This window comes from Poecilia reticulata, chromosome 18 (genome assembly GCF_904066995.2).
Source record: "Poecilia reticulata chromosome 18, P_reticulata-male-v2, whole genome shotgun sequence".
Lineage (NCBI taxonomy): Eukaryota > Metazoa > Chordata > Actinopteri > Cyprinodontiformes > Poeciliidae > Poecilia > Poecilia reticulata.
This window is the reverse complement of record NC_088847.1, coordinates 26,401,276-26,413,506: the sequence shown is the minus strand read 5'-3', so window position 1 is coordinate 26,413,506 and position 12,231 is coordinate 26,401,276. Positions and strand designations below refer to the sequence as shown.

General features: G+C 48.7%; 1 protein-coding gene across 3 annotated transcripts in view; it reads right to left on the bottom strand.

Moving 5' to 3' along the window:
• Positions 1-662: 662 nt before the first annotated feature.
• LOC103480961 (phosphatidylcholine:ceramide cholinephosphotransferase 2-like) overlaps positions 663-12,231 on the bottom strand; it is a 15,585-nt gene continuing 4,016 nt past the window's right edge. The window contains exons 1-7 of one of the 3 annotated variants that reach the window (XM_008436176.3): positions 11,321-11,455; positions 5,508-6,179; positions 4,546-4,663; positions 4,402-4,459; positions 4,200-4,295; positions 2,364-2,530; positions 663-1,300 (exon numbers count right to left, since the gene is read on the bottom strand). In XM_008436176.3, coding sequence (XP_008434398.1) covers positions 1,127-1,300; positions 2,364-2,530; positions 4,200-4,295; positions 4,402-4,459; positions 4,546-4,663; positions 5,508-6,028 — 1,134 coding nt within the window. In that variant the 5' untranslated portion in view covers positions 6,029-6,179; positions 11,321-11,455 and the 3' untranslated portion in view covers positions 663-1,126. Of the gene's footprint in view, positions 1,301-2,363; positions 2,531-4,199; positions 4,296-4,401; positions 4,460-4,545; positions 4,664-5,507; positions 6,180-11,012; positions 11,268-11,320; positions 11,456-12,231 lie in introns of those variants that run through there. The other 2 variants (XM_081599818.1, XM_008436177.3) reach the window with 2 other exon arrangements.

The following is a 12,231-nucleotide window of genomic DNA, read 5'->3' as shown; positions in this document are numbered from 1 at the left end:
CATAACAAAACACCTGTAAAACGGTTAAAGTTCAATTTAAGCCCCAAACCTTCAGCACTACAGCTGAATATACGGACGACTCTGTGGAGTCGGGTCTGACTGATCAGAACATGGATCAGAACACGGATCAGAACACGGATCAGAACACGGATCAGAACACGGATCAGAACACGGATCAGAACACGGATCAGAACACGGATCAGAACACGGATCAGAACACGGATCAGAGCCGAGGCGTCCAAACGGTTTGCTCTGTTGGCCAAAACTGGAAAATTAAATCATTTTAACAAACTTAAAATTGTAAATATTTTAATATATTTAAACAATTACATATTTACATTTTTAATACATTAATACTTTTAATTCCATTAAAAATACAAATATTTGTTTAACCAGCTCAACACTTTATATAAAATCTAAAATTATTACAGATTTAAAACATGGATTCAAACTGTTGCCTTTTTGTAAGAAAATAAAATTAATTATTTCAAAGGCCACAAAGGGCCCCCAAACCACACTTTGGACACCTCTGCTCTACAGCCAGGAGTGTCTTGAAATGAAGGATGAAACAGAAGAGTGGCCTAGTCAAAGCACAGGCCTGCTGATGAGTACTTGCAACCAGAGGGAGCAGCGCCAGGTACAGACTGGCTGAACAAATAAAATCATTTGATTTTTGGTTTTTATTCAGGTTCTTTGATGAACTGAAACATTTAAAGATCCACAGAAAGAAACGCCATCAGTCGGGCGGTGAATACGTCCCCAAGGCACCGTCAAAGTCCAACAGAACCGAGCTCAGAACCGAGCCGGAGAACAGGAGAAACACTGAGGTGAAACCTTCTCTGTCCGTCTGCAGCGTCGAGGAACAAAGTTCGGCCAGAAGCAACGTTTCTCAGCTTCTACCAGGAGAACCGCCCAGACCCCGGCCCGGAAAGGTCCGTTTGGGTCCAGCACGCGCTCTCCAGGAGCAGAACTCAAAACGTCTTTCTGCTCCTCAGCTTCAACATCCAGAACAAGTTGGGCCAGCAGCCTGGAACATGAACAGCTCCAGCTGCTGGGCAGAGCGGTACCAGGTGGGTTCTACGGTCCGGGTCCGGGTCCAGGTGGGCCCGCCCACCCTGTCCGGTCCTCACTCGTCCCTCTCGATGCCCATCGTGTGGTACCTCTCTTTGCAGGAGGACAGCAGGGCCCGCGGCGACAGGAACACGACCGGAACCGTCGCCTGGACGTTCCTCTCCAGGAAGTTGAAGACCGGGTTCCACCAGACCCGGGTCAGGCAGCTGGTGGAGGCTCCGCGCAGAACCTGGACAGACGACACCAGGCTGCAGGTGTTAGCTAGCAGATCAAAGCTAATTCTGCTAGCAAGTAAACATCACACAGAGGGCAGAAAAACTGTAGTGTAAAATACTTAGAAGTTCAACAGGAACGAGGTGAGAGCTTGTTTATTGTCGTCATAGCAACTGTTAAGGCAGTCAGTTACGGTGCCTACCAAGATGGCCGTCAGCTACAAAGTTCCCGGAAGTGAGTTTCTACAGAAACAGGTTTTATAAAAGTCAAGAAACAGAATCAGAAACGTTCCTGCAGTTTGGAGAAATGACTCCAAACCCAAAACAAAAACAGAAAAATCAGGAGCAAAAAGCTAATAAGATGTTTTAAAGCAGAAATGTTTGAGTCACAGACAAATAAGAATAAAACGCTACATTCAAAATAACTGCTGCTGCTGAAAGCACATTTTAAAAACCATCTGCTTCCACCATCCATCCAGCAGAGGGCGCCGCAGCACAAAGTCCTGGACATTTCCACATTTTGCTACAGCAGCAACAAGATTAAAGCATTTTATTTGGATTTTAAGTAACAGAGAAGCACATGATGGTGACGAGCAACGCAGACCGAAACCATTTAACTGAAAAAACAAGAGGATATAGATCGAGTTTTTAATTAATCAAAGTTTAAAGACCATTCAGGCGTTTCACTTTTAGATTTATTTTAAGATGTAACACGTTGTGACTGAAGATGTGGCGTTCCCATGATGCTTTGCAGGTGTTGGTTCAGTACAGAAACTGGAGTTTTTAATGTGTTTCCAGTTGTTTTTGACATGGAGGGTCCAGTTCATTTGACCTCTGCGCTCTGAATGCATGCTGGAGCTTTTTGGACTCAAATGAGTAAATAAATACTAGTAAATCATCCAGGAAGAGTTCTGTTAAGTATTTTCTCTCATAAGTTGATTAAGTTAGAAAATGTGAGTGTTAGGAAGCACCAGTTATTATTTACATATTAAAAATAAAGTAATTACAACTTGGATGTATTAAGTTAACTTAACCGGACCGAGGCGTGTGATTGGTTCTGCTGCGACGGATCGGACTCACGTGGTTGTTGGCCATGGTGTGGTACCACCAGAAGACCCTGGTGGTGACGTAGTAGGCGATGACCACGTCGACGCTGTAGTGCTCGTGGCCCATCAGGATGCAGACGACCCCGGAGGCGCTGAGGATCCAGCAGGCCCAGCGGTACCACCACATCCAGCGGGGCGAGTCTGGAGAACACGGCTCAGGTAAAAACAGGGAGGAACTGCCTTTTGCTGCAGTCAGCTACAGACCAGAACCAGGAAGTGACTCCAGGAAATGGCCCCACATGATGGCGATTAGCCAAATGTATTGATTTTAAAGGCGGCATTGAAGCAGCTTATTGTGTGAAAAGCTGCCGGAGCTCTGCAGAAGCTCTGCTGAAGCTCAGCCGAAGCTCAGCCGAAGCTCTGCTGAAGCTCTGCCGAAGCTCAGCTGAAGCTCAGCCGAAGCTCAGCCGAAGCTCAGCTGAAGCTCAGCCGAAGCTCAGCCGAAGCTCTGCTGAAGCTCTGCCGAAGCTCAGCTGAAGCTCTGCCGAAGCTCAGCCGAAGCTCAGCCGAAGCTCAGCCGAAGCTCAGCCGAAGCTCAGCCGAAGCTCAGCCGAAGCTCAGCCGAAGCTCAGCCGAAGCTCAGCCGAAGCTCAGCCGAAGCTCAGCCGAAGCTCAGCCGAAGCTCTGCCGAAGCTCAGCCGAAGCTCAGCCGAAGCTCGAAGCTCAGCCGAAGCTCAGCCGAAGCTCAGCCGAAGCTCTGCTGAAGCTCAGCTGAAGCTCTGCTGAAGCTCAGCTGAAGCTCAGCTGAAGCTTTGCTGAAGCTCAGCTGAAGCTCTGCTGAAGCTCAGCTGAAGCTCTGCTGAAGCTCAGCTGAAGCTCAGCTGAAGCTCTGCTGAAGTTCAGCTGAAGCTCTGCTGTAGCTCTGCTGAAGCTCTGCCGAAGCTCAGCTGAAGCTCAGCTGAAGCTCTGCTGAAGTTCAGCTGAAGCTCAGCTGAAGCTCAGCTGAAGCTCTGCCGAAGCTCAGCCGAAGCTCAGCCGAAGCTCAGCCGAAGCTCAGCCGAAGCTCAGCCGAAGCTCAGCCGAAGCTCTGCTGAAGCTTTGCTGAAGCTCTGCTGAAGCTCTGCTGAAGCTTTGCTGAAGCTCAGCTGAAGCTCAGCTGAAGCTCAGCTGAAGCTTTGCTGAAGCTCTGCTGAAGCTCAGCTGAAGCTTTGCCGAAGCTCTGCTGAAGCTCTGCCGAAGCTCTGCCGAAGCTCTGCTGAAGCTCAGCTGAAGCTCTGCTGAAGCTTTGCTGAAGCTCTGCTGAAGCTCAGCTGAAGCTCTGCTGAAGCTTTGCTGAAGCTCAGCTGAAGCTCAGCTGAAGCTTTGCTGAAGCTCTGCTGAAGCTCAGCTGAAGCTCTGCTGAAGCTCAGCTGAAGCTCAGCTGAAGCTCAGCTGAAGCTTTGCCGAAGCTCTGCTGAAGCTCTGCCGAAGCTCTGCCGAAGCTCTGCTGAAGCTCAGCTGAAGCTCTGCTGAAGCTTTGCTGAAGCTCTGCTGAAGCTCAGCTGAAGCTCTGCTGAAGCTTTGCTGAAGCTCAGCTGAAGCTCAGCTGAAGCTTTGCTGAAGCTCTGCTGAAGCTCAGCTGAAGCTCTGCTGAAGCTCAGCTGAAGCTCAGCTGAAGCTCAGCTGAAGCTTTGCTGAAGCTCTGCTGAAGCTTTGCTGAAGCTCTGCTGAAGCTCAGCTGAAGCTCAGCTGAAGCTTTGCTGAAGCTCAGCTGAAGCTCAGCTGAAGCTTTGCTGAAGCTCAGCTGAAGCTCAGCTGAAGCTTTGCTGAAGCTCAGCTGAAGCTCAGCCGAAGCTCAGCTGAGAGAAAAACTGTGTTTCCTTGGACTCACATTCCTGAATGAAGAGGTAGGACAGCGTCAGCATGACCGTGTGGCCGCTGTACAGGAAGTCTCCACACATGAGGTGAGAACCGGTCAGAGACAAACCTGGAAAATAAAGTTTGATTAGTTTCTGATCAGGTAATCTGATCCACTCTGCAGGGATCAGCCAATCAGAAACCAGCTTCGTAACAAGCTGTTAGCGTGACGTTACCTCCTCCTGAAATGAGCCGGAGGATCCTCCATATTTTCCCCGTTGAGTCGTTGTAAAGCTGCAGAGAAACGATCGATTATTGGCTCTAAGCTTCAGCAAACAAACCGAGGATGAGGAGAAGAAGAAGTCAAGCGTCCAGCCGACCTTTGGGGCGCAGACCATGTGCTTCCCCGGCACCGGCAGCGTGGTGATGTACATGGTGAGGCAGCGATACATGTAGAGAGTCCCGATGAGGAAGAAACACCGCCGGCCCACGATGGCTCTGCAGAGAACCAATCAATCGCAGATCAATAACGGCTTAAAACAACAAACACAGGATGAACTGGAGGTCATGGAGCCAAAGAAATATAAATGCTAAATATATGTAATTTGCTTCTACATCCATTATTACTCTTATTAAATGGATACCATATTCAACAACTTATGTTTTTGGAGCACCAACCTCCAGCAACCCCAGCGACCCCAGTAACTCCAGCAACCCCAGTGACCCCAGTAACCCCAGTGACCCCAGTAACCCCAGTGACCCTAGTAACCCCAGTGACCCCAGCAACCTCAACATCCCCAGTAACTCCGGCAACCCCAGCAACCTCAGCGTCCCCAGCAACCCCAGCAACCTCAGCGTCCCCAGCAACCCCAGTAACCTCAGCGTCCCCAGTAACCCCAGTAACCTCAACATCCCCAGTAACTCCGGCAACCCCAGCAACCTCAGCGTCCCCAGCAACCCCAGTAACCTCAGCGTCCCCAGTGACCCCAGCAACCTCAGCGTCCCCAGCAACCCCAGTAACCTCAGCGTCCCCAGTAACCCCAGTAACCTCAACATCCCCAGTAACCTCAGCGTCCCCAGTGACCCCAGTAACCGCAGCGTCCCCAGCAACCCCAGCAACCTCAGCGTCCCCAGCAACCCCAGCAACCTCAGCGTCCCCAGCAACCCCAGTGACCTCAGCGTCCCCAGTAACCCCAGTAACCTCAACATCCCCAGTAACTCCGGCAACCCCAGCAACCTCAGCGTCCCCAGCAACCCCAGCAACCTCAGGGTCCCCAGCAACCCCAGCAACCTCAGCGTCCCCAGTAACCCCAGTGTCCCCAGTATCAGTCAGTGGTCGTACTTGTGTTTGAGCAGCAGCCACTGGATGAGCCAGAGCCCGACCAGGATCAACCCGTTGGTCTCGGTGATGGTGAAGGCCCAGGGGACTCGGTCCACGTAGTCGAAGAACTTGTCCGGCAGCGGCGGGCTCACCGACTTGTCCGGCACTCTCTCGTGGACGATGGTGATGACGACGGTGGTGAAGATGAGGTTGAAGAAGGCGTAGAGGAAGGCCACGCCGGTCTTCCACCACTCGCTGGGCAGGCTGTCGCCGGGCTCCGCCTTGGCGCCGCAGATCTTCTCGTAGTCGCAGCGTCTCTTCAGCTTGTTGTTCAGAGACTCGATCAGCATCAGGCTGCACAGGCCGCCGCGCTCGCGCCTGTCATTCCCGTCAAGGTCGTCTGGGGGCGGCGAGGCATGGCGGGTGGGGTTACCGTTGGCAACCCTCTGTGGATGAATCTGCGTCGGGGAGTTTGATGAGGTCACATTGGCTTCCACTGGGATCCGGACTTCCTCCTCCTCAATCAGCTCTGAAGCGGCCATCGACCAGACTTTATCAACCAATCAGAGTCCTTCCAGTCAGGCTGTTAACCAATAACAGGACTGATCGATTATCAGGTCTGCTGCAGGTGTTTGGTCTCTGAGCTCACAGATAAGGCAGAACCAGATCAGGTGAGTCTCAATCAGCAGAAACCTGAAAAACAAACATTTACATTTCAGCCATTTACAGAACAAACATTCAGTTTCACTGATTTCTGGTTTCCACTCCTCAAAACAGGAAAGACAATACGGCATTTAAACCGTCTACACAAGCGTTTAAAACGCTACATCTTCAGATTAGTTTTCAAACTGATTTGTTATCAGTGTCCAAAGTTTAACCTGCAGCTGATCTGTAGTAAACTTTTAAAACACGGCTCAGCCGATAACGCGCGTCAGGATGACAAGGAGATGAAACCCTGTCTTCATGGATCGGAATCGACCAATCAGCTGTGAGCTGTAAACCAGCCAATCGTGTCCCCAGAAAGGTCTGAACTCTTCCTGCGATCAGATGATTCATTTCATCTGCAGCAGCAGTTCTCTCATGTTTACTCGCCGACAGGTCGTTGACCTTTTCACACACACACCCCATTGTGTGTGTTTACATCAGCCTGAGCGCACATGCACCTGAAATCATTTCCATATTTAAACATCCGGGGGTTTTATTACAGGAACCGTGTGCTTCTGTGTGGAGGAGCCGAGTTTCTGCAGGTTTTCATGCATTTTTCTCCCCAGACTCTGAGCAGGAAGCGGTTTGACTTCAGGTAACCTCAGGGAGACACTCCCTCCTCTGAGACGTCCTGAGAACCAGTCTGGTCGCATCCACCAGGAGGAAGAGGAGGAGGAAGAGGAGGAGGAGGAGGGGGAGGAGCTTCTTCAGCTTCAGTATCGGCTCAATGACAGCAGACGCTCGTCTTAAATGAGAACAACTTCCTGTTACCCAGAAGTCATCAGGACTCACAAGAAGACACGTTTAAGATTCAGCCGACTGCATTACCTTAAGAAACTTTAATAAATGTATCTAAAAAAAAATTAAAAAATTATATAAAATTTAAGAAAAAAACAAATACAAGTATGCAGAAATATACCAGTTACAATTATCAACCTGCAAAAATATAAATATATATAAATTATTAAAAGAAAATAAGTATAATCAATAAAAAAGTACACAAAATAAAAATGTAATCAATAAATAAAACAATCTAGTGGACATAACAGGCCAGGATAACTAATCCATCTCTGCTTTGATGTCTGTGGCTCTGGAGTGATTTAAAAATTCAAACCGATTGCGTAATAAAACTTCCTCCCTTCAGCTGAAGACAAAGCCCTTTTATTTGCTCTCCATCTGTGGAGTTTCACACATTTGAATATCAAAGATATTTTCTATCCCACTGATGAAACCAGGCGAGGAGGAATGTTTCCGTTTGGACAAGATGACCAACAACTGCAGCGTAAATGATTTAACCTGCAAAGAGCTGAGGCTGAATGGCTCCAGGGGGCGCAGTCACAAAGTTTTGGCCTGGAGCTTGTTCCATATGAAACTGCAGCAGAAACACTTTGTGGTCAAATTGGATGAAAATGGAGCCGTTTAGAGAAATCAGCGTCAGGGTTCCTGACGTAAGAACGCTGCTCCAGCTGCCAAACATGGTGGTGGCAGCTTCATGCTGTGGAGATGTTTAGCTACCAGCGGTTCTCTCTCATTGCATAATTTGAATTCTTCAAAAATAACCGTAAATCAACAGCTGGGTGACTGTTAGAGACTTTGTCTCTACATTTAGCAACTTTTTTCTGTCGTGGCAACAACAAAGCACCAATCATGATCCTGCATTTGGAGCCAGTAGAAACATTTAGCTGCAGAAGCCAACAGCAAATCTACAACAGACCTGATACCCATCCATCCATCCATCCATCCATCCATCCACCCATCCATCCATCCATCCACCCACCCACCCACCCATCCATCCACCCATCCAACCATCCATCCACCCACCCACCCACCCATCCACCCATCCATCATCCATCCACCCATCCATCCATCCACCCATCCATCCACCCATCCATCCATCCACCCACCCACCCATCCAACCATCCACCCATCCATCCACCCACCCACCCATCCATCCATCCACCCACCCACCCACCCATCCATCCATCCACCCATCCATCCACCCATCCACCCACCCACCCATCCATCCATCCACCCATCCACCCACCCATCCATCCATCCACCCACCCATCCACCCATCCACCCATCCACCCACCCACCCATCCATCCATCCACCCACCCATCCATCCATCCACCCATCCATCCACCCACCCACCCATCCATCCATCCAACCATCCACCCATCCATCCATCCACCCACCCACCCATCCATCCATCCACCCATCCATCCACCCATCCACCCACCCACCCATCCATCCATCCACCCATCCACCCACCCACCCACCCACCCATCCATCCATCCACCCATCCATCCACCCATCCACCCATCCACCCACCCACCCACCCATCCATCCACCCACCCACCCATCCATCCATCCACCATCCACCCATCCACCCACCCACCCATCCATCCATCCACCCACCCACCCATCCATCCACCCATCCACCCATCCATCCATCCACCCACCCATCCATCCACCCATCCATCCACCCACCCACCCATCCATCCATCCAACCATCCACCCATCCATCCACCCATCCATCCACCCACCCATCCATCCATCCAACCATCCACCCATCCATCCACCCATCCATCCATCCATCCACCCACCCATCCATCCATCCATCCACCCATCCACCCACCCACCCATCCATCCATCCACCCACCCATCCACCCACCCACCCATCCACCCATCCACCCATCCATCCACCCATCCAACCATCCATCCATCCACCCATCCACCCACCCACCCATCCATCCATCCATCCACCCATCCACCCACCCACCCATCCATCCATCCATCCATCCACCCATCCATCCATCCACCCACCCATCCACCCACCCATCCATCCACCCATCCATCCACCCATCCAACCATCCACCCATCCATCCATCCATCCACCCATCCATCCATCCATCCACCCACCCACCCATCCATCCACCCATCCACCCACCCACCCATCCATCCATCCACCCACCCACCCATCCACCCATCCACCCATCCATCCATCCACCCACCCATCCATCCACCCACCCATCCACCCACCCATCCATCCATCCATCCACCCATCCATCCATCCATCCACCCACCCACCCACCCATCCACCCATCCAACCATCCATCCATCCACCCACCCACCCATCCACCCATCCACCCATCCACCCACCCATCCATCCAACCATCCACCCATCCATCCATCCCCGTTACCAGAACCATGAATATGTCCTGGATGAGTAGATGTTCTGATCCGCTCTATAAAGACCCGACATGCTTATGTGAAGCGCCGAATTCGGTTCTCATTGACGTGATAAACATTCCATCATTTTGTTCCTGAACTCGACACCAGGCCGGGTCCAACTACTTCTACAGAACTCGGTCCGAAGTGTTTGTCTGATTGGTCAGAAGTTTGTTGCCGAGTTGTATGCAGACGTTGCTCAGACAGACATGTTGACATTTCTCTCCAACTAATCCGCTTCCACTGTAACCGCAGGAGGCAGAAACGTTTATCTGACGCAATGAGGAATTATGTAAACTTTTATGATTCTTCACTGAGTAGCTCTTATGAAAACATGACTGGTGAATGGTTAACAAGGCCTGGATGGAAACTGTAACGTCGTTCATGGATTAGTCTGTTTGCAGAACAGTTTGGTCAGCGCCGTTGTATGGGAGGTGTGTGTAAATGCAAACATGCAGGAACCGCATGACTGCCTGTTTGGATTCGGATGAGCCTTATGGGTCCCACCCAGAGCAAAGGGGTTTTCTATGGGCAGCTGCACACAGAGCTGGATCAGGGGAGACCTGAAGGGGCTGCAGGCTGCAGGAGGGTCATATGGTGGGTCTGCATCCTGCAGGACCAGGACTGGAACACCGAGGCTCTGCTGCAGGACATCTAGCTCTGGTTTTAGCTTTTCTTCTTCTTCACCGACTCATCTGTACCTGTGCATCAGGACAGGTGTGAGCAGGAATGTAAGAAAAGCTGGTTTCAGATGTAGCGTGTGCGTTAAATGCCTCCTGCGCCCGCCGAGGAGCCTGTGTGTGATGTCTACATGTGATGGCCGGTATGTGAGCTCAAAGCTAAAACCTGTGACCAGGCCAGGCCTAGAACCTGTTTCCAGACCGTAGAAACTGATGTTACGGATCAAAACTTCTATTCCAGCTGCTGCTTTTACCGGTTTAACCTGGAGAATCTCTCCTCTGAACAGACTTTCTGTGCATCTCCTGGCAGCATCCTGTTTACAGAGTAACGGGGAATTAGGCCTAATGAAGTTAGAAACACGGGAATTCAATTTCCACAGATTAGAGCTGATTCATCAACACGAGGCGGGCGAGGAGGAGCTACACGCCCGAAAACACACGTGATCCAGACACACTCCAGATTATCAGTCAATGAAAGTCAGATTACGCTCAATAAAGACCGTCAAACGTTAAATAAGCTTCACATACATGATGCAACCTGCTTATTCTGTTCACTAATAAATAAACCATGTTTAATCACATTTAATCAACTAAATTCAAGTCTCATAAAGATGCTTAGATAAACATTTTTAACACTAAAATAAAACGCTTTAACAGATATCAAACAAGGCTATTAAAAGTTTTATGTTTTATACATTTAAAATAATTTAAGGGAACTTGTTTTAATTTTAGAGTTTTAACATGCAAACATGTTTCTGATGCAATGAGGAATTGCATCAGAAACAAAAAAATCTCAACATGAGATTTTTAAACACTTTTACAAAATAACAGAAAATAAGTGACTATATTCACTTTCCTGCAAATGCAGTTGTAGAGCAGGATCACCCATTTTTACAGTAAAATATTTACCTGTTGTTTTCAAGCTAGATCAATCAAAATAGTCCCAAACAAACTTTTGTCTTCTTTAAAAAGTGCCTCTAAGTCAACTTATCGATCGCTCAAGGTTTGCTCGGAGACTTTAAATGGACTTTTTGTTGTTTTTCTGAGTTTCCCTTGAGTCCTTCATTTTGAAATTACGACATGAAGCTGAATCCAGGAAAACACCTGTCGACCACAAAACTTAAACTTTTTGCGCGGGTTTCCTTTCCATTAACTAAAACGATCTAGAATAATTGATGGTTTTCTTCTGGTAATAAGGTAGACAGAGATGTACTCACCGCTTTCTGAAACAATCTCACGTCTTCTTCTCGGAAACGTGAACTTTTCTCCTGGTTCCCCTTCGTCCTCCCTCCTTTTCTCCGCTGGCCGTGGTGAAGGAGAAGCCCCGCCCCCACCCCGTGGCTCGTGCCCGGCTTTCTTCCATGTTTAGACTCCATATATGGTTCGTTTACTTCCGTTCCCAGGCAGCGCTCTCCCTCTCTCTCTCTCTCTCTCTCTCTCGGTTTCCGCCCCGCTGACTCACCTCTGCGCATGACTCACCTGAGCTCGGTTTCACTCGGAACTTTCCGGAGAGAGCGGAGAAATACGGAGCTAGCTGAAAGCTAGCAGCGGAGTTCGGGCAGATAAATCTAAAATATTTGTCATTACCCCAAATTATTTGTTAAACTTGAACTTTATGGCTCATTTGGAGTCAGTATTGTAAACATGGAAATGGTGTGTATTTTTAACTGAGTGATTTAATAAATATGAAAAAGTATTAAAATGTCTGACAGTGCCTGCTAAATACAAACAATCTGAATGCCGTTTTCCTCTCATTCGTGTCTCATTAATGGGTATTTTCATTCCAAACAATCAGATTTTACTTTTGAAAAACAGTTATTTGTTATTTCTGAACTTTTAAAACATTTTTTCATTTGCTTATTTTCTTATGGATGAATATGTTTATGGTGTTGTTATAGACAGAGGTGGGTACCAAAAATGTGTACTCAACTAAGAGTAGCAATACATCATCATATTTTCACACAAGTAACGTAGTTATCCAAGATATTACTCAAGAGTAAACAGTGTTTGGTAAAAAGGTGACTCAAGTTGAGTAACTAACAGATCTGAACATCTGATGTAATAGTTAAAAATGATGTCATCCTACAGACGAAAAGTATTACATGCACCTTCTGGTAATTTAAAGATT